Source organism: Nestor notabilis, unplaced genomic scaffold (genome assembly GCF_000696875.1).
Source record: "Nestor notabilis isolate BGI_N333 unplaced genomic scaffold, ASM69687v1 scaffold13947, whole genome shotgun sequence".
Classification (NCBI taxonomy): Eukaryota; Metazoa; Chordata; class Aves; order Psittaciformes; family Psittacidae; genus Nestor; species Nestor notabilis.
The window spans coordinates 6,865-30,452 of NW_009936155.1; the positions used below are offsets into that span (position 1 = coordinate 6,865).

At 36.5% G+C, this 23,588-nt stretch overlaps 1 protein-coding gene across 1 annotated transcript in view; it reads left to right on the forward strand.

Annotated features, from left to right (window-relative positions):
* Nucleotides 1-232: 232 nt before the first annotated feature.
* The window catches only part of ZNF804B (zinc finger protein 804B), a gene marked incomplete at its 5' end in the record, with an annotated part of 29,661 nt that continues 6,305 nt past the window's right edge, over nucleotides 233-23,588 (forward strand). Inside the window, 2 exon segments of the mRNA XM_010018200.1 lie at nucleotides 233-376; nucleotides 23,439-23,569. Coding sequence (XP_010016502.1) covers nucleotides 233-376; nucleotides 23,439-23,569 — 275 coding nt within the window.

Below are 23,588 nucleotides of genomic sequence, written 5' to 3' on the forward strand. Positions count from 1 at the left end.
CTCTACTTGTCTTTCTGCAGTACCTACACAAGTAGTAAGAATAATTATTCAAGAAATTGGATTATATTAAATCCAATTTAAGATGAAAATCTCCTTAGCATGTATAGCATGGAGCCTGGTCATCTAGCAGTCCTCGTCAGTCTAGTAGTTTTAATGTGGATGACAAAGTAGCTGCTGAAGCAAAAGCTCATGATCTCCATCAAGGTGTCTCCCTCTGCTTCTGCCTTTCCAGGACTATGCTGAGAAGGAGAAAGCTGCAGCCAAGGCTCTGGAGGATGTGAAGGCTAACTTCTACTGTGAACTATGTGACAAGCAGTACCACAAACACCAGGAATTTGACAACCACATCAATTCTTATGACCACGCTCACAAGCAGGTAAACCTGACAAATGTGCATGCATGTTCAACAGTCCACCTTCCTTTCTCATTGATTACGGGAGGTTTCTAAGTTCACTCAAGTAGAAGACAATTCATCATTTGATGTTTTCAACTTTAACATGCTATTTTTCATTAAAATAAAATGTAAAATATTCATTGTTTTATTCTTCACCACAATTTCTCTTCTGACTGAAAGATCTCCATCTGTATCTTTAGACAGGTGTTCAATACCAATATTCACACTGAATTTGATATATTTAAATGTGGAATTACTAATAAACTAGAGGGAGGGGAAAGAATCACTTTCTAAAAAATCCAGGTCCCTCTTTTGGATGCAGGGGGCATGTGACCATGCTGTTTCAAGCTGTTCATGCTGTTTCAAGGGCAGAAGAATAGTTTATTTTTTTTAAAAAAAGCATATCTTTCTGAAGTTTAAATCTATTTCTCATCATGTTTCTCAGGGTGGAATAAGTTTTTCCCTTGCATGCAGAACACAATACAAAACAATAGCTATTATTGAATAACAAGATATTGGATTCCTGACAAAAGATAATACATGCTAATTGTCTTTGGTTTTGTATGAATTTTATCAGGTCCATTTGTGGTAGGTATGTTCTACCCATATATGCCTATTAACCTACCCTGCATCCTAGTTTTACTCCAATTTTAGCAAAAACCTGTATTTCAATTGGCGTTATGGAAGAAAATATAATTAACTCACATAAACAATTCAGAATTCAAAGAGAATGGTTTGCAAGTTCAGGAATGAACATTTCTGAACCTCTCATGTGACAGGTCTTAAATGATAAGCTAATATGTAGGAAGTTAGAACATGTAACTAGATTCCATAGATGTATTCTCCTGTGTCTCTAGTAGTACTTACATTGCACAGCTCAAGTTCTCATGTATTGTGTGCATTCCAGTTACCAGGGTATTAGTGTCTTTTGGGTAATTACACTTCTGGATTCATGGGGGTCAGGAGCTACCTTACAAATATGTGAATCATTTAGAAGTTGCAAGTATTTCTGAAAAAGGACTAGAAATAAAAAATATTGAGTAAACCCAACAACAATAAAGGTAAAACTCCTTACTCTCTCTCTGCAAGCAATTGTGTTGTCTTTTGCAGTGTTATAGAGGATGTAAATCAGCCTGGAATTCTCTGTGTGCATCTACCACAGCACTGCTGAGTGTATGTTCAACCATCATGCTGTACCATCCTGCTGAATTCAAGCATCCTAGATTCAGCTTTCCATGTGTACTAAGGGGACTCTTTTGGCCCATCATTCCCAAACCACAGCTAGATCCATCTAATGTATTTATTCATTAAATCAAATGCAATTCCTTGCATCACCATCTCATTAACTAATCTATAAAAATGGCTATGATAATACAAAACAAATGCCTTTCCAGATCATAAACATGTGACTCTAATCCTTATAAGTCCTCACTTGCTGCACAAGGCTTTTTTTTCGCCATTCAGCTGGTTTTTTTTATCTCATCAGAAATACATCTGAACTCAAATGGATCCATTTGTGCCCTTCCCTCTTCACACAGTTCCCCTGCAAGAGCAGCTTATGCAAAATAAAACAGCCTGCTTGATGCACCTTCTATGACTGAGTTGTTGGGCAGAGAAGGTTTTTTCAGCTTTATGTCTTAAAAGGGAGAGTTTAAGCAATAAAACTTTTTAATTTTTAGGTAAATATAATGCTTTAAAAGTTGCCGGACATAGTACTGGAAACTAAAATTCTATGCAGAAATGCACAATGCATACAGGATATCAACTGGCAGTACAAACTCACCCCATCCTGCCCTTTCAGATGTAGTTCAGAAACTCAGTTAGCACAGGATTAGCTAGCTACCCTCTGGATGTTGACAAGGTAATTCATCTCATCTCCCTTCTCACTTCCTGACTGCTCAGCTAAGTCTGGAACCAGCATTAGTTTGCCTCTAGGAATAATATGGATGTGCCCTTTTCTCTGACTTTTATAGATAGAAGAATCTTTATTCTTCTTACTTTTATCAGAGTAATCTTTGAAGAAAATAAGTTAATTTATGGTTTCCTGTGGGTTTAGTTAGCTTAATTTCAAATTGTGTGTTCTGTGAGGAATAGTAGCCACCAGAAAAGCTTCTTTCTTCTCTTTCTTCTAAGGTATGTATTCTGTTTCCCAGCAGAAATTTGAGTGTACCTTTAGTCATGTGCATGGATATGTGTTAAATACTGTTCTTGTAATGGGGAGTAAATTAAAATGAGAGACTCTTTACATTTCAGTAACAATACAGTGTAGTCCTCCCATGTGAATTTCTATTTAAATGCTACTGCTTTGGAATTTGTACTGAAGTGGCAAAGCGGTTTAGAGAAGATATAAAGGCAGAAAAAATGATATTGCATGGAGTACTTTGTCATAAGTCTTTTGTTCCTTTTTCAGAGGAAACAGATCTTATTCAAAGAATTTTGACTCTAATCTCTCAATATTATGGTTTTATAAAATGATTTTTATGATCCGTTTTCTTATCTATGATTTCAACCAATTGTTAAAGCAGAAAGTAGAGTCTCGGACCTAGCAGCTGGCACACCAACCATTGCCTTCGCTATCCTCAGAGGACTGCAAAATGTTAGATGGCAATCTGTCCTTGCTTGCATAAATGGCCTTTCTGCTGTGTTAGAAATATGCAGAGACTTTCTCTCTCTGCCTGCTACATACATTCATACTTATATATATAAAAATATTAGTTAAGTATGTGTACATATATACACATGTATACATACAAAGAAAACATTGACAGAACACCAGAGATCTCCCCTGCCTATATCTTCATAATCTTCTAACACTGTAATGACCCTGTAGGTATCTAATATTATTTATATATTCTTGAGTAATATTGTCTGAGTATCAAGCAGCTTTTATTTCTTTGGTTGTCTTGACACCATTAGTCTTAATTAATGTTGCCAACATCTTTCCTGACACACTACTCTATATAGTTTTTAACTGATACTACCTATTATTGAAAATTAATTTTTTTCAGTGGAAGGCTGGATAAAGTGAACTCAGAATTTGTTTGAGTGAAAGGCTGCACTCCCACCCAGCTGCACCTGAGTTCTCTGTTGTTAAGCCTGATATTGACAAGGCTGGGGCATGACTGTGAGTGACTTTCCTGGGAGCATCTAATCTTTCATCACCATACAGGCCTGTGCATAAATGTCTCATTGGCCCAGCATATACCAGCTAACCCACTTGAAATCCACAGCTTTTTTAGCTATGTGTTTTTCCTTTCCTATGGAATCTATGGCTTTATAAAGTCCTGAACAGCAGGTCACAGGCAGTAGCACATTTGATAAATCTGCAGTATCTCTCATCAGCTTCAAGGTGAATGATGTTTACTATCACTTGCTTGCCATGTTCTCTGCAACAGAAGTTAACTGCATCAGAACTGATTATGTTGGCTCTTTCAAAACTGTCTGAATACTGAAAAGGAAAAAAGTCCTGGTATGAATTTGTTAAAAAGTGATTAGTACATAGATAACATAGGTGGCTGCCTGAAAATTTAGTATTTATGGATGTATGTTACATGCTAAGCTGAAAATAAGATTTTTTTTAACAGGGTTATTAAGTTACATTCATCTATAAAAGGAAACCAAACTTGAGCAGAGATGTTTATTTGGTTAATGTTATTAAATGGAATCTTTTAATACTTCGAAGTCATGCATAGCATTTGTCCATTCAGTTAATGTCAAAGTAGTTGGAGCTCAATTTTTGTATAAATAAACCTTAGCATTCAGCAAGGCTTTTAGATGTCAGCAAAGAAGAAAATCACAAACCTGTTCCATGTACTGCAACATAATAAATGTGATGATAATAATAGTAATAATGGAAATGAGCAGTGAAGAAAAACAAGACTGTATTGCCATCTTGGGGTTTCTGGTGACAAAACAGGTCTTTTAGTTTTGTTGTCAAAATTCAGGTGTACAGTTAAATATATCACATTCTCTTCTACGAAAAAAATCTAAATTTTAGTAGGTGAACAGAACTTTCAGTCAACACTAATTCACATGCATGTACTAAGGATACATACTTATATCTTAGTATTAAAATCCATGCATGCCAGTACTTGGGTATATTTTTTGCACGAAAGTCTGAATTAGGTTGTACAGCTGTGGGCACTTGCCATTAAGCCTTTATGATACTTGTGCATTTAAACTCTAATGCAGGCAGAGATATAACTCCTCTTAAACATCAAAGCTAGCAAATGTGCTTACATTTAGCTAGTGTTGCCTCTACCACCTAGAAAATGCACAGGTAAGTGAACACAGAGAAAGCTCTGGGAATGAATGTAATGCTGAGATCTTGTTTGTTCATATTTGGGGTGGTTTTTACAGCAACTGCATGTTTATTGGAGGAAAAATAAGTCCCATTTTTTGGCTCTAAGGTGTACCTCTCCTATTACCCAAACAAATTTTCATTTGGAGGAAAGAAAACTGGTCTGGCAATATCTGGTAGATTTCACCTTGGGATCTGGGCAAACACGGGAATACCAAGAAACCTTCTTCTGCACAAAGTATCATATATTTAGCTGTAAGAACACTAATCAAACTATTCTGACAGAAAGGGCTACACCAGCATGAAGGTCCACTACAGTATGTGCATGTGTAGTCCCTGCTTTTTTCCCTTGCTATATATATGCATCCACTGTCCTGCTTATACTTCCACATGCACAAGGCTAACATCCTTCCCTGCAGCCCCTGCTTTTGTTTCAATGCTTCAGGACACTGGCTATTAAGTAGGGCCTGCTTTTATAGGGCCATGTTTTGCACATGAGGTCTATACTCCCTGTGGCCTCCTCAGAAAATAACCCGAATGGCAAAAGACCTCAGTATTTCTTGCTCTCAGTTCATCTCTAGTTAAGAGGTGCTGTCTGCAGCCATCAGCATTCTGCTCCTGTAAACTCAAAAAAAAAAATCACCTTGGTTTGATGCTTGTAAGAAATACATGCATATTTTTAATAAAATTTTCACATTTGTCACCTCACTAGCAAGAAAGCCAGAGCCAGATTTGTATTTAAAGAAAAAGACTCAAGCAAGAGAAACAGTGATATATTAGATTCCCTCAAAAAGCTGGTTTATAAGTGGGCTTGAAATGATAAAGGAATTTTCTATGAATAGTAGTTATTGTCCTCCTATTTTTAGATGCTGATAGATTGCTATGCTCAAAAGCAGCTATCACATACACGTATTGCTGTGTGTGCAATTTGGAGGTGTAAAATTTGGCCCAGTTCTGAAAAAAACTGTGAACTTTCTAAGATATATGCCTATAAGCAGCCCCACAAAAATAAATGAAAATATTCAAATCCATAAAATGAAGGATGGTGAGATGTTTTAAAAGAGAAGTATTTTAGAGATGAAGCTTATTACTATTTTTTTTTGATCTTCAGAACATTTACCATAAGTATCTCTAATCAGATTAGATACTTATGGCATATAAACAAGAACAACAAAAGTATGATTCAATATGGTCAACAGGGTCTCCGGCTTTTCAACAAAATATTCTTTAATTTCAGTGACATGCCCATTTACTTTTAGCTTTAAGCAAATCTATTACCCATTTATGTTTTAACTATCACCATCAGACAATGATTTAGAATGATCATCTGTGCTTGTATATCCCTTGTCAGAGACTTCCATTTCAGCACAATATTTATTTTCTCTTGAATTTTTGGGGTGTTGATGCTGAGGAATTCTTAACTGTTATTTCTCTGCTCTTTCCTTTTAAGCACATCTTTCTCTTCCCTTGGAAGCAGTATACTCTATATTTCTGGCATAAGTCTTATTTTCTTTCATGTAAAAAACAAAGCTAAAAGAAAAGAATTCATGTCTATAGTCTATCCTAGCATTTCAATATCTTTTTTACCTTAAAGACACACTGTTCTCTTGCTCATTCTGAAACCAGTGATTTTCTTATTTTTGCTTATGCCTATGCCATTTACTACTTTCCCTAATTTGTGTTATAGCTCCACAGTTTCATAGCTTTTCATCATACATTGATTTTGCAGTGTCTGCTCTTGTTCATACTCCCCAAAATTACTTCCACTCTGACAGTAACTTCCCAAAGAGCAGGTTTTTGATAATTTATTGCTGAATAGTTTTCATTTTCTCACACCGCCTTTCCCATAATTAAATTTAAATGTCCTTCTCCTTCTTTCTAAATTTATTCTTGTGAATTCACTCCTTTTACTCATACCTTTTGTTCCTAAATTAGTTTTGATTACAAACTAGATTACCCCATGGTTTGTACTAAATTGTTAGGTACAGAACTGCCTGTGATGCTTATAATTAAGGTTTCCAAACACTTTTTAAGACTCAGGTTTCTGTTGTTTTCAGAGATTGGGCTGGAATTTTCTTTATGGATCTCAAGCTTTAGTAAATTACAGTAAAGATATATAGTATTTGCAAAGTCAAGAGTAAGGAAGTGAGAAAGCACCAGAATCAATGCTGTTTGGACAAGCTAATCTGATACTTTTATCTATCTGCGCTTTAATAAAATCTTTAATCTCAGGTTGCATGTTGTTTTTCCTGATAAAAACTCTCTCTCTCAGTACTGAAGATGGACTGCACTTAAGGAATGAATCCGTTTTGTGCAGGGGATTAAGCTGTTGGTTACAAAAGAACTGGTGATGTGAAATAAGGGAGAAACAGAAGTGATTTAGGGAAGTAATTATGGGAATAGGTGTTATGGGCAGAGAGACGGAAATTGCAAGAACAGAAAGGCATGGAATTATCACTCGGACATTAGAAGACAATGAAAGGTGTGTACAAGAAAGGGAGAAAAATGAGCTACAAATGCAAGGACTTGAAGAAATAATCCCTTAAAGGGAAATACCAGGATTAAACACAGGATGAGACTGTCACTGTCAGCCACTTAAAGCCGTCATTGTCTAAACCATTCATCTTAATGATGAGGAACTGAGTGAATCAACCAGATTTTAAATGGAAATCACATTTACAACTTTAAATCTCTTAATAAGAATACCTCAAGTATTATATTGGCACAAAATATTGTATTGAAAATAATGCAAAGGACAACATTAGATATGTCTGGGGTCTGAAAAAAAGCAAAGAATTAAATGTATAGTTCTGTTGTTCATGTACAATTCCATCTTTTATCACTGAGAGATAAGACCAGAATTTTCTTGGTCCAAATGCTTTTTTCTGTTATTTAGAAATGGAGAAATCCTGGTTTTCTAAAAACATGTTTGTGTCACAGAGCTGTACTTCAAATTACCTGCAATCTAGCATTGTTGAAATGCTGAAGTAGCATTTCAGTGAAATAGAAGATCAGGTTGTGTCACATCACAGAAACTAGTCTAAGTGAAGGTAAACTGAAACAATACAGGATGACATCAGCATTTAAGCAAAGTACCATATAGCATGTGAGCAAAAGCAGGATGTAAACAGTACAATGCTTCTGTGGCATCACTGTACTAAGAACATTTAGTTTGCCACGTTGAAGTGATCTTAAAGTGAATGTTTAGTTTATAATATCATGCAATATTTTCTTAAATGTTATAAGGGGAGGCTTGTATTTTTAGTTATGCTACACAGAGATGCTTCAGCTGCACACTACAGCAAGTGCATGTACCAGGATAGCTCTGGAGCAACAGAAGCAACATTATCAAATACCACTGAGCAGGCTCCAGTGACTGGGTGTGACTTGAGGCAACAGGTTCCAAAGAAATGTCAACAGAAACAATTCTTCATTTTAAATTTACAAATCTGTGCAGATCAGTGGGCCTTATTAAGAACTCCTGAACATGCTGTCCTGCCAATGCCTTTGCTGCTTTCCTATTACTCAGTGATAAAGTAAATAAATTGGCAGTATTCATCCTTTCTAAATTGCATATTGCTTAGAATAATGAGATTCCTTTCATCATTAAGCCTCAAAAAAACTTCTTTCAAATAATGCAGAGCTTCTTTTAAATTTAGTATCTTGATAAGCTAAATTGTTAAATGCTAGATGCTATGGAATTACATTTGGTCTTCTTTAGCATGAATGCTAATTAACATGTAAATTAGCAATTTAACCCTCTATAAATTGGAAAGAAAACCCATGGGATGCCTAATTTCATAGTTGTTAATGATGTTCCAATGACTGTAAGATATTTCTTAAGCATTTCATTATGTAAGGAATTACAGAAGTGTATTATCAGATTTTGGCATTTAAGACATAGCAATAACCAGAATGTCAGTTAGATAAAGTGCTCTTCATTAATGCCTGTGTTATTGTCCTTTCTACTCTTCTCAGAGGGTACACTTTTTAATTACTAGAGTTTTACAACTAATTTTTCAAGCGGGAGGAATGTTTGATGCAGTTTGATGGATGGTTTATTGAAATAAGCAAAAAATCTGAAGGATTAGATTTGTAAAAAAAAAAGATAATGCCAAACCACAAACAAATGGGAAATTTTACCCCAAAATATCAGCTTAGGGTTAAATTTTATACAATTCCCCACCCAGAATATGAAGAAACATATTTGTCTTTAATAATATTTAGACAGAAGGTATGATAAGTCTGGCTGAAACTCAGTATCTGTGGTTCAAATAGTTTTCCATTGTTTCAAACTTTGCTTCCATTTGAAATATGGATAAATTTAAAAAAAAAAAGAAAATGAAACCCGAGTTAATTAAAACATTCTGTCTGATTTAACATGACGATTGCAATCCAATAAATTTTGAAGCAAAATATTTTCTGAAACATTCCGTTCAAATAAAAAGTGATTTTGAGCCAGTCATGTTTTTTCTCCATATTGTGTGAAAAGTGATTAAAATGAAGATGTTCCTCTTTGGTTCTTACTTCTGAAATGCTAATACATGTAGTACATAGGATATTATCTAAGAAAATAGCATAGATTTGGAGAACCTAGATATTTATGTTTAAATTATTATTCCCATTTTCAGTTAACCTTCGGGGCAGTCAGGCTGGAGCTGTGCCTGTATTGGGTGCTGATGTCCTTTTTTTAAATGTCTGTATTCAAATGCCTTTTCCATTTTTTAAACGTCAGTAAAATATAACCAGAAGTAGCAGAATATGCAGCATATTTTCTACTACTTCTGTGCAAAATTATACTGTTCATGCAAAAATGTTTATTAATCATGAATATGTTTATTAATCAGAACTGGGCAAGACTGAACACAGATGTATACTATATTTCACATGCTATCTTCAAAAGACTGGCAAACATTAGATAATGTCACTTATAGGCCACGTATTTTCACTTTTTTTTTTTCCTTAAATCAGTAGATCTGGAATAGCTGGTGTCATCTTAAGGCCAGGCTCTTACTTCCCATAGTGAGGTGATAGGGACAAAACATTGCCAGATGCTATGATTGTCTTTGATTACTGTCTGTTCACAAGTACTTTCATTCATATTTTTAAAATGATTTGTAGAATAAGGTACTACTCAGCCAGATTAAGGAACCTGTTGAGCACTTTACAACACACCTGTAAATATCTGTGCCACAGTCAGCTTTCAGAAACACTGGGCAATTAGTTTTTCTAGCAACATGTTGTACCCTGAAATGTTCACAGAAAAATTGCATTTCTGTCAGCTTCCGCATAACTTCTGAATAGTGCTCTCTTGGTCATATCTTTCCCTCCTCTGGAAAAATAGTTATTCTTCTGATCCCATTGGCATGTAAAAAGTGTATCTGGCCCTGTGAACATCTGTCTAGATTTGTATCTATGATAGCTCTGTTGATTTGTGACAGTCTGTACCTTTCATTCACTAATAAATGTGCAAGAATGTATCTGAGCTACTGGTTCCTGTGGAGCTTTAAAGTCATGTTAATCAACTATGTTTGTGTTTGAGGAACTGTACAGTGTGCTGTGTACATCTTTAAGGGGTATTCATAGCAGAAACAAATATTTAAAAGCAAACCAGAAACATACTGGTGCATCACCAAGACAGCAATAAAAATGGTGAGATTAGTAATTTATTGTCCTTACTTAGTTAAAAGCACTAATTAATACCTTTTAACATGTCTCTAAGGGAAAAATAAAGGAGGTAACCGAGACTAATTATCATTTCACAGCTTTTGCAATTTCATAATAATTAGGCTCCACCAGGAGCCATTAAAAAGATGAGGGCTCTTTAAGCACCTTCTCAGATTAAACTGCAAGGGAATATCTATAGAAATGTAGATGACATTCATGTGAATACCAAACAAATACATTATCACAGGTGATGGAACAGCAAAAACCAAATGTTTCCTGAAAAAAAAACCACAATAAAACCCCAAAACCCAAACCCTAAATACTTGTTAGTCAGGAAATGCTAGTTTTAAAGTAGAAATTAACATGAGATCAAACCCATTTTTCATTCAAAAGGTTTACATAATTTAGTTTCGTTCAGATTGAAATGGTTCATAAAGATTTAAATACTTTGCTTTAACACTATTACTCAAAAAAACCCAAAAACCTTTAAAAAATTTCTTGTAAGGTATTTAAAAATACTTTTAAAATACTAATTGTAACATATGCACACATATTTACTATTCTTGAGATAAAGAAATGATGCAAAATTGTATCTTTAAGGCATTATGTTTCACTGCTAATTAGATACATTGACATCAAGTCTCTTTGAAGCACTTAAAATTTTAATTTTTTACCAAGTTTTCAGAATTTTACTTATCCCCGTAAGACCAAAAAATAAAAAATTCCAAATGTCAAAATTTCCTGCAAACCACAAATTCTGGTTCTTTAAACAAGTCTGTAAGCCTAGAGAAATTGACAGGAACCCCTTGGAAGTAGGATGCTTTATGCTTGTAGTTAGTGTTTCTCTGGTTGTGTTCAGCCCTTTGCACCTTGATGGATTCTTAGCACTGCTTCCTTCAAAACCGACACTTAAATACTGATGTTTAAAAGTGTAAGCTCAGTCACATTCCAGTGCTCTGTATTACTACTTTCCACTTAGGATCTATGGGATTTGGCAAGGTACTAAATCATTTCCAGCAGATGTGATTATTGCTTGTGTTCTGAACCTGCCCTTGATCTCCAGTCTTAGATAAGGATCTGATTGTGTGAATATCAAATCATAATAAGTTGAGAAATTATTGGGTAGAGTAATAGCATGTTTATGGGTAAACCAATACAATTTATTAAATCACATATTTACCAATATTTGTATACAAAAATGTTACCTAAATATTACCATGTAATTTTCACCTTTTAAAAGGAACACAGGATATTCAGATTAATCTTGTTCTTTACTTCAAAGCAAAATTCAGTCTTCTCGTCAGCTCCTAATGAACACCTTTTCTGAGTTCTGCATTATTTTTATATCATTTGAGTCTGGGTTACACCAAAGATTCAATTCATTGACATAATTATGGGTCTCAATAGCCCACATCAGATTCTGATTTCTTTTCAATTTTGAAATCTAGCACATCATAATGTCCCTTTCCTTGCTTAAATAAGAAAATGAAGATTCTGTCCTGTACTTTGAAAATAATCATAAATTGGACCTGTAAACATGCAAAACAGCAAGTCATAGCCTAATAAATCTGAACGTGGAGCATGTAAGAAGTGTAAAATAATTGTTAAAGCAATTTTCTGTTATTTCTAGGAAATTAACACAATGTTTTATGAAAGCTAAACCTTTCTAAAAGTAAATAATACCTGGAAAAACCTGAAAAAGCTAAAATTATAATGTATGATCCAGTTGCTCTACTTTTCCTTGTCCCCAGAATAATTTAGAGTATTGTTTTCAGTCCCCCACTCCAAAGACTATAAAGTCACTATCACCATATTTTATTTATGTTAGTGCATATTATAAGAGGATTGTTGTTCTATTCGAGTACAGAAACTTACAATCTTTATTTTTTTCTTCTTCTTTTTTCAAGAAATAATTAAAATTCAGGAATGTAGAAAAGTATGTATTACCAGAATAAGAAGCCACAATATAAATAAATGATCAACTTCAAATTTTACAGGAATAAGTTTCCTGGGAGGGAGTATTAGACTAAAGCTTGTTTAAAAGGTATTTTGTATCAAGTGGCAGAAAAGAATTTGAGAAGTGACGTAAAATATTTCTGAAGCTGAGAGTGTCAGACCAGCTTTAGAATATTAAAATGTCCATGTTTACATGAAAAATTAGATGTGTGTTTATGGCATCATTTGATGTAAAAGTGAATACATACATAGTCTGGAGCATGGATAAGAGGAGAGAGGGGGATATTAAATGTTACCTCCCATAGCTCCACAAAGTACAAGGGGATAAGAGAAGCAGTTTGGGATTGCTCTTACAAAAGTGCATTGTGCTCATTTTGAACCCTCTTTCCATGGCGCAGTTTCTTGAAAAGTATTCAAAATTTTAAATTATGGAATCACAACTGAAGGGTGTGAAGTTGCAGCTCAGTGATACGCTATACACGAGTGAGCTGAATTGCACATCTTGACCATGTGCTTGCTTTAGCTCTCTCTCTTAGTAGAAGCCTCAGGCACTGCAGATTGCAATACGATACATTTAAGGGGACCAAATACAAATAATATATTGCAAATAAATAATACTTTAAGCACATGGCAATAAAAAGAGTGCTAGATAGGCCAAAATATCTTTGTCTTTATAAACTGGAAAATTAGGACATCATTCACTGTGCACAGCTTGGTCATCTTTTTCCATGACACACTGAATTTGCTTATGAAGCACCTTACTGCTTTTGTTATTTCAGAGGGAAATGCTGCTGAACTGGAAAGAGAAACGGATAAGGCAAGTAGAGGGAAGAAAGGACACTAAAGTCAAAGGACATCACACAATAATAATGTGAGACAAATTTGGAAAAGATTTTAATCACATACACACACACCCTTCCCCATATAATCAAAATAACCTTTTTAAATCAGTAAAATTTACGGAGATGTGTTCTCAGAAGACTGTCTCCAATAATCAAAGGTTAAACCAGGCTATTGCGGGAGTGAATTACTCTGGAAAAAAATGGGACATCTGCTCATCTCCTCCAGTAAATAAACCACAGACTGGAACATAAACTGGTACTCCAATCCCATGCATGAAGAAATTAAAATTAACAGATCATCCATTTGAATATGCTGCCTCCGTGGGCCTGCCTCTTGTCAAGAATAGCATAAAAATACTTCATCCACGTTATGGGTCTCCAAAAAGCTGATCTGTATTCTACATGTTATTAGCATTATGATGATCAACACAGGCATACAGGAAATTAAAAAAGCCAAGTATTTGCATATATTTGTATAAATAACAAATTGTAACATACACTTTCATAAGGAATCTAGTTTCATAAAGGTGAATAAGCTTGCCAAGTGAACTGGGAGGAGGAATTCAAATGGAAAGATGTGAGAGAGACCTAGGAAATTTTAAAGAGCACTTGGCAGATGGTTTAAGAACCCAAATCCCACAACTGAAAAAGACCAAATAGGTTATAAGCAGCTAATCTCATTTGGAAGTAAAGTCAATTCTCTGTAGCTTACATTTATAATAGAGAAAGGAAAAATGGACTGTAAAGATCATAAATCAGAAGTGAAGAAATTGGAAAAAAGTTATGGAAGTAAAAAGAGCAAAAGGAAAATCTGTAGTCATCGGAGGTGAGGCCAAGAAGGTTTCTGAAAGTATATTGGGGACATAAAGAATCTTCTGCTCCAAATAGAAATTACTTACTTGCTAGCAGTGATATAAATAGGACTGTTCAACATAGATTTCTATTCTGTACTTAGGACAAAGTCAGTTGATTTAGTCACATCTATGATATTTATGATGATTGAGAAGTACCACTGTACCAATAGCTAAGAAGGTTATTAGACAACATAATCTAGAGCTAAATATCTTTGTATCAGCAAGTTCAGGTGACCAACTTTTAACTATCAGGAAAGAGATAGCCATAAACTCTCCTAATCATTAATGTTGATTTTTAATAGGTCTCATCACTAGAGGAAGATGCATCAAGCTACAGGCTAGATAATGCCATGCTCAGATTTAAAAGAATAAACAAGAAAATCTGTCATCCTGACATTAGTGCCAGGAAAAATATTGGCATGACTGATACAAGACTCCACAAAGTATTAAAGAATGATAATGTAATTAATTTCTTTCCATGTGGTTTATGTAAAATAGATCTTGTCAAAGTTAACTTGATTTTATTAATTTATCCGTTAAAATATAGCAAATCAGAATGCCCTCTGTCTCGTGTTATTGAAAAGTTATGATCAGGTGATTATGAGTCTTTCATGGTCTTTTCTTACTGGCAAACACTGCAAGGAAATGTCAAAAACCTTCTTTACTTTAAGTAGCCATTTTGTTATAGTATTGCTGTTAGATTCCTGGTTACCTTTAACTCCTACTCCAGAAGATATCAGTCTAATTTGAGCAACTTTAAGAGAAATAGTATTTTGGTTTTGACTGAATAAAAACAATCAGAAGAAATACCCAAACCCAAACGACCCCAAGATTGTTTTTATGGATAGCTATTATATCATATTAGAAAAAGAATCAATATTTTACTTTCTTGAGATTTTTGACGAGGCTTCTGCTTATAGCTGCCTTTATGCATCCTTCATGCATATACAATTTTTCATGCATCTATTATTTTTCACTGTTTGCTCTGACGATACCTTTTCATCTGAAGTGCAGTGAGTGGTACCTATGATCAACACTACATTTACCTCAAGTACCTATTAAAATTACTCTTTTTAGTGATGAACTTGTTCTCTGCTACAGTACTTCAAAGTCACTGTGTAGTGGTCTGCTGATTCAACTTTCGTTTATGTAAAGCTACGGACATAGCACAATAGTTTGTAAAAGGTTTATCCTTTACACTTTATTGTTCCCTCAGAACTACCATAGGTATCAAGTATGAACAGATTACACCACATTGTGTATCAAATTTAGGCTTAATTCAGGTGTCTAGCATCTTTCCTCTTGTTTAAATGGGCTTACAAAGAGTTAGATGTAGTAATTAAACATATATCTGTAAATGCTGATTCAGCCTCCTCACTGTTCTTTCCAGAAGTTACTCCATCTGTCTGCCTTCATTTCTTTTTTTGCAAAATGATGGTACAGATACCTTTTCATAAGAAGTCTGAGATCTGTCTATGGGAAGTGGTCTCTAAGATCTATCCACCATTATTTTTGTTACTCTGAAAGTCTAATGACCACATTGAAGAAAGTTTGACACCAGACTTTGGGCTAACCTGTTGAATTTTAGGATAATTCAGACTCTCAGTTTTCTTCCTTAAAATGTAGGTGATTTTGTTTTCCACCTGCTACAGTTGAAACAACTTAAAACAAAATGGTGACACAGGCTTCGAAAAGATGTGGAAAAGGCTTAAATAATTTTTAAATAAAGTAACAAGAAGTACTGAAAATTTTGAAAGGAGCCAGTCTTGTACAGGGTCTGTAATACCAGTTTCTTTTCTTTAAGTTTCTATGAGATTTCTTTTTTTTTCCCCTCTGGTTAAGAAAGAGTGCCCAACAGTCCAATGAGCAAGGTAATATATGGATATGCAGTGAAAATACAGTCCCTGCCCCAAATTTCTTACATTCAAATGTGTTGCTTTTCCCAGGAAAGTTACTCTGTATTCTGGCCTGGTACCAAATATGCCTCGTCAAATTATACAGTGTGCAGCAAGCTTGTTGGAGCATATGACAATAAGTTCATTGGAATTGATATGAACATGGGTGGTCAGGTGGAGCATATGCTGGATCCATGAATAGCCTTCAGATGAGTGAGTTGCTGCTACAAAGTGCCTGTTCTGTCCTCTTTCCTACTGAAATGACCTCCATGAAACCCATCTGTTTTAACTTGGTGGATTCTCACGAGCACAAACGATGTACTTGCATCCAGTAATTGATGAAATCAGTTTAATTAGCAGGGATACTTGCAGATCTGGTAGAACAGTAAGAAGCTTCCACAGAAAAGGCACACAGGTAAACACTAGTAGGTCATGAGGCCTTCTGGCATGAAGACCCATTGCATTAGATCTGACTATCAGGCTTAGAGGAGTTTCAATGAAGACATGTGAAAACAAGCCCTCTGAACAGCTACCTATAATTTATTCTTCTGTTTGTATCTCTGATCAACACCTCAGTCACTAACAGATATGTTCTATAGGGCATGTCTGAGGACTGACTTCACCCTCCTGCTATCATCTCATTCCCTAACCCAGTCATACCTGCATACTTTCGTTCTGTCTTCCCATTCACTCCCACTAAGAATATTGAATCTGTTAAGATTGACTGTAATATAAGCCACTCGACAAAATTATTACTATCACACACTTCAAAGTGATCTGTAGCTATTTATATGTGAACCAAATGAAAATGTATCAGCTAGTTTTTGAGCTTTCTGTCTCATGGTTAAATCCTTTATGTAACAGCCTTTCCAAATTACTTTTAGGATTTTATTTACTATAGTAAAAGCAAATTCCTTTGCTGTTGTTTCCTCCCTTTCACTTAGAGAGCTAATACCATAAGCTTTAAACATGATGTCTAATTATGTTTTCTAGTAACTATCATTCTCATTTGATGGTTTGCAGTATGAATTCATTTTACAAATAATGTAATTGGTTCCAGTGTTAGAGTTACAGGCAAGAGAATGATTACTGAAATTCACATTCCTTTCTTTCCTCACTTAACCCTTCTGTGGTGAATTTATTTAGAACTTAATTAAGGAGCTTTTCAGCAAAGTGGAAATCAATCTGTAAAGCCACTCAGGCACTCAAACAGTCACATTAGTTCATGGACTTCAATTCAGAGAAGGCTCTCTAAATATGACAGGAGACATATACCTGAGAAAGCAGAGGTATCTACTATATTTTTGCCTGGGACTGCAATGCATTACAGAATGATGGGTATTTTTGAGGACGCATTGTGAATGATATTCTGGATTAAAAAATCTAAATTTAAGTGGAAAAAAATAACTTAATTCATACTAGTCTACCACTTTCTAACTTAATGCGTTGAAAATTAGTTTTTTCCCCAAAGCTTCTTTGTATTTACACTGATGCAGTTACACTACAGTGAATAAAAAGAATACTTGCTTTCCAGTGTTCTTGCAGCAACAGTTCTTTGCTCCATCATCTGAAGTAGTTATACTAAGAACCCCTGTTAGATCTATAGAGAGAAGGATGTTGTGAGGGACCATGTCAAAGGCCTTACAGAAGTCCAGATAGATGACACAGTAGCTCTTCCCTTGTCCACTGACGCAGTCAGTCCATCATAGAAGGCCACTAGATTGGTCAGGCAGGACCTGTCCTTGGTGAAGCCATGCTGGCTCTGTCAAATCAGCTCCCTGACCTCCATATGCCTTAGCCTAAGAGGATGTGTCCCATGACCTTCCCAGGCACAGAGGTGAGGCTGACAGGTCAGTGATTCCCAAGGTCCTCCTTTCTGAAAATGGAGGCAATCTTTCCTTTTTTCCAGGGATTCACCTGACTGTCATAACTTTTCAAGTAGCATGGATAGTGTCTTGGCAACTGCATCAGCCAATTCCCTCAGGACCCTGATGCACCTCATCAGGTCCCATAAACTTATGTATGCTCAGGTTCCTCAGGTGGTCATGAACCTGATCTCTTACAGTGAGAGCAACTTTGCTCCTTCAGTTCCCGTCTTCCAGTCCGTCCACTCAAGAAGTTGGGAAGAGAAGTTTGTTGAGTACCTCAGCCTCCTCGTTGTCCATTTTTACCAGTTTGCCAGTCTTGTTCATTGGGGAGGGGGAGGTTAACTTTCTTTGACCTTCCTTTTCTGGCTGACATGCGTGTAGAAGCATGTTTATTATTCTTTGTTATTATTATTATTATTGTTATTATTCTTTGCATCCCTTGCAAGGTTAAGTTCCAGGCATGCCTTGGTCTTCCTGACCCCATCCTTATGCAACTGGGCAACATTCCTATAGTCTTCTAAGGATACCTGTCCCTGCTTTCACTGCTGTGCATTTCCTTCTTGCCCTTCAGTTCCACCAACAGATCTAGACACAACCATACCAGTCACATTTTCAGATTTTACACCTGGGGATGGAGAGCTCTTGTGCTCCATGGTAATCATCCTTACAGATCTGCCAGCTCAGTTCTGCTCCCTTGTTCCTGAGAGCTGTTTTGCAGGAGGTCTTGTTGACTAACTCCTTGAACAGCTGCAATTTTGCTTTACTAAAATTCAGAGTTCTGACTTTACTCTTCACCTAACCCATATACCTCAGGACTGTGAATTCCACCACTGCATGATCACTGCAGCCCAGGCTGCTTCCACTCTTGAAATCACTGATTCATTTGCATTGGTGACCAACAGGTCCAGTATTGTAACCCTTCTGGTAGGACTGTCTATTACCTGGCATAAGAAGTTATCCTCAATGCATTCCAGGAGTCTCCTGGATTGCCTACAGCCTACTGTGCTACCCAGCAGATGTCAGGGTGGTTGAAGTTCCCTGGCAGGACAAGAGCCTGCGAGCATGATGCCTCCTGTAGATGGAGTAAGAAGGCTTCGTCAGCAGGCTCCCCTTGATCGGGTGGCCTGTAGTAGATGCTAACCACAAGGTTCCTTTTGTTGCCTTGGTCTCTAATTCTTACCCATACGCTTTCAACCTTATTGAGGCTATTCTTCAGAGACAGCAATTTGCACTCCATCCACTTCTTGATACAGAGGGCAATTCCTCCACCTTTCCTTCCTCATCTGTCCCTTCTGAGCAGCCTGTAGCAACTGATAGCTGTACTCCAGTCTTGGGATTCATCCCATCAAGTTTCAGTAATGACAACTAGATCATAGCTTTCTAGCAACATGGCAACTTCCAGCTCCTGTTTGTTGCCCATGCTGTGTGCAATGGTGTAGAGCTACTTCAGCTGCCAGCTATGTTACCTCTTAGAAAACCACCCCTTAATAATTAAGATAGCCACTTTTAATACCCTCTGTAACACAAGGAAAAGAAAGAGGTACATTTACATCTCACTTTACCTCTTTTATTTTATACAGCAGCTATAAGAAGAGGTGATTAGGTCCCTAAAAGTTCTTATTTCTTTCCAGTGGTTGTAAAGAAAACCTAAGCAACTACTATAAGCATCTAAATTTGATCAGATGGATAACAATCCAGAGAAAGGTTCACCTGCACAGGTTAAAACAGAAATCAGGATCGTAACTCTTGAAAGAAAGTAATCTCAGTACTGCAAATGCAGACAGCAGTGAGTATGCTGGAGGTTATCATTGATCAGTGAAAAGAAAATACTGGTCACAGTAAAGTAACAAATTAAAAAAAAACCCAAACCAAACCAAAGCAAAAAATTAAGAATGGGCATAAATTCCTATAGTACGGATATTTGACCACTGATATTTCATATCTAGCAAAAGTAGGTAGTGAAGATGCAGCTCCATTAATTCATTTGGATCTCATAGTGACTCATACCAGAGTTCAGGAGGAATAGAATAGATTCAGCAGTTTTTGAGTGGGTCTTAGACAGAGAAGCCAGCATGATTCAGACCTGGTTGTATAAATAAATCTTTCCATACAGTGAATATTATTTTCTAGTCTTTTAATATTCTGTGTGGGTGTTTGTAAAAAAAAGATGGGTTACTTTTAGGTATGGCAATGTCCACATGCACATGTACACAAAACCCAGAGAAAGAATGGAACATGAGTCAACAAAATGAAATATAACTCCATGGCAATCATGTCTGTAGCAGGTGAAGGACAGAACGCAAGATTTCTATTAAATAAATCATAATTTATTACACATGCCTGTATTTAGATGCACAGTTAAGTACCTAATTACATGAAAAATCCAATTGCCGTGTTAAGCGATATTAATTTTCAGGCACACCTGCTGAGCTTAGGGTTGTCATTCAGGTACCTTCTCAGTTGCATGCTGTTGTGCACCACCTGCAGAAAATATCTGTGTGCCTGTCAGGAGTTTGGCACAGGTTATTAGTGAAGAAAACCATGGCTTTGCAGGTTGAGCAGGCAGTCTCATGGTCTATCCAGCATAGCTGACAAATTTCATTACGATTCCTAACTGGAGCTCTGGAAGTGAAGCTTTTTCTGTTCTGATGAGGTGATATGAAGGGAGAGCTCTTTCTCTGCTCAGACTGCAGATGCTTTTGATTTCTTGGGCTTCATCTCCAGTTGATGAGTCCTTCACTATGCTTTCCTACTTTTTTTTATTCTTTCTCTACTTCCTTGACACATGCTGTATGCCATTAGAGAGCAAAAAATACTGCTAGAACTTCTGTGCTTAGTGTCGGTCCATTTGCTTTGTTGATTATCATCCTAACTGTCAAAGAAGTGAAATGGTATTGTTTTGCAGTACCTACACTCCATAGTACTAGCTTTTACATTGTTCTTTGTTTCCTTGACAGGTAGAAACTGTTTCTGTTTTTCCTCATGAGTGCTTTATGTGTGATACTGAACAGCTCACAGTGACAGCTAAAACATAGCAAGCAGCACTAAAGGACATTTCTCAAATGTGTTTCTTTGCCCTTTCTTCACACTCAACGTGTTAATAAGACTCAAGACTACCTATGTTTTTCTATGAAGGATAGAATCTTTAGTGCTTAAATATCTCTACACCCTTGTAAATATTACTTAAGTGACAGAAAGTGAGTATTCATTCTGGGAAGATTATCTGATTTCTTTTACAGCTTTGGCTTGAATGTATTATTTTAAAAGCTCCTTGCTTAAACCAAGAAGTGACATTGTCTTACATATTCACCCATTTTACTGTAAATTTCAGGGAATGAGGTTGAGGGAATGGAGCGCTATATGACTGGCCTGGAAAGGGGCAGGTAAACAGTGAGGGAGGGCACAGCAGGGGCAGGAAAACGGGACAAGACTAAAATTGTAGTGGATCAACCACTTCTTTCCAAGGAACTGAAGCCTAAGATCTTTAAAGAGAACTTTGAGGCTGTCCTATTTCAGAGCCCAGTGCAGTGAAGTACTAGATGTTGGAGCTGATGGAAACTTTCTGGAGAAACACACAAATTTCACTGTAAATATTTCTGATGAATATGGTTAAACTTTCAAGAGGCACCAGGTGGCAGGACAGTTCTTGCTGGTTGGTGGTACACCAGTTCCCTCAGCAACTGCCTTTCTGGCCTTCTTGTCCTCATCCAAGGGTGTTTGCCTGTGCAAAGATGTCAGGGTGGTTGAGGGCCAGCTCTTCAGCACCTGAGCAGGTGGTTCATCAGCAGCCCAGCTCTCTCTACTTCCAGTTCAGTGCTGAGAGGCACATGTCCAGAAAGCTGAGACCAAACAGAAACTTCTGCTCTTAGTCTACCAGAATTTATTCATTTTTCTCTCAGAGAAGTTATTTGGCTTTTTCAAAAATCCCATACTTGAAGGACAGCTGATATGGCAGTTGTGGGAGATACCCACTACAGCTTTCCAGCATTCTTCATGAAACCTAATCTTGGACACTGTATGGCTTGTTTCCACCAAGGGTTTCTTCATGCCTCTCATGTACTGTCATGACTGGATAGCTTCAATTTAGGTGGAGGAAAAAAATAAAAGCTGTCATTTCTTTAGATTGTAGAAAGCAACCACACAGTGTTTTTCACCTATTCACTTTTTCTCCATCTACTGACAAAACTAGACCTCTCACTGGAAAGCAGTTATTCTTTCAGCATTTTCTTGACCCCTACAAGCTGAGGACTCTCTGCCATCTGTCCTGTTTCTCAAACACAGATGGGTGATGGCCTGTGCAGAGCTCTGTTCAATGGCTAGACTGCTCCACATATCTGAGATGCAGAAAACAATATTTACTGCTACAATGTTGGGTCAGCCTCCAATTTATTCTATGGATGCATGTTTAGCTTTTGGCCACGCTATAGGGAAATGACAGCATGAGATGATGCAGCGACTAGGATGTTGATCTTTAGGTGCTGATGGACAGGCAAGTAGGCATAAATGCTGGCAACTGAGCAGCAGTTTAAAAATTACTGTGATACCAAAGACTTTATTCAAGTGTAGGTTACAAAACCAGCTCTCTACACTCCATGGAAAAGTCAGCATTTCTTGGTGTTGATAATATAGTTCTAAATTTCATGGAAGAACACAGGGCCACCTCCAGACCAAGTGGCAAGTGGATGAAGCAGTATAGTTGTTAGTCATGGTCCTCAGACTTTCCAGTTTGGGCATCTGTCTTAATGCACTAGAGATTCCTTCTGGCTTGTAAACCTGCCTTCCCCAAACGCCACAGCACTGGAGTGGTGGTGAAGGGATGAAGGCATTTCTGGCATGGAGTGTGGAAGCATGACGTGAACATGGAAGTTGTAAAGTTGGACATGACCTGCTGAGTCCCAGAGACTGCAGTGAACATAAAAGCAAGTTAGCCCCACTTTTTTTTGCAGAGGATGTTTTTGACACTTTTTGATTTGCGTCATCTTCTCCTTCACTATTCTTTATATAATCAGCAGTGCAAACCCAGGTAATAAAAAATGTAATAAAGGCAAAGAATTTTGCTCCCTCCAACAGGAATTATCTGATTTTTAGACAACCAAGGAGATAAAAAGAAATTAGGAAAATAACCATGAAAGAGTTTCCTGATCAAGTGTTTCAGAGAGTTATTTTCTCCTTTGGGAAAAAAAAAATAAAAATAAAAAAGAAGTCTTAAAAAGCTGCAAAACCTATACAGAAGCACACAAACATCCATGCAAACATCCATGTGCAAGTATAGGGAACTCTAAAATATACTACCCATGTGAGCTCAGGTTTATCCCAGTATAATGCCTATAGATTAAATTCCAACTGATTGTGTTAAATATGAAAATTTTCACTACATTAAATGGAGTCTAATTTTGTATATGTATTTGTATATAACAGAAGATTTGTGTATTCATAAGAAACTAAAAAGCTATAATTCATCATATATATCAGCTAAATAGCAACAGCCCAATCATGTTGTTTTTTTAGGCAAAAATAGCATTTTCAATCTCTTCTTAGGATGATAACATTTCAAGTATATTTTACTCTCCATTTACATACTAACTTCTCCAAAAGCAAATAAATTGAGTAAAATCTGCTGTGCACATATTTAATCCCTTCTCTTTTTATTCTTTTCACACAGAGGTTGAAAGATTTAAAACAAAGGGAATTTGCTCGAAATGTGGCTTCAAAGTCATGGAAAGATGAGAAGAAACAGGAAAAAGCACTCAAGCGGCTCCACCAGCTTGCAGAGTTACGGAAGCAGTCAGAATGGCAAGTATTTTTATTTATA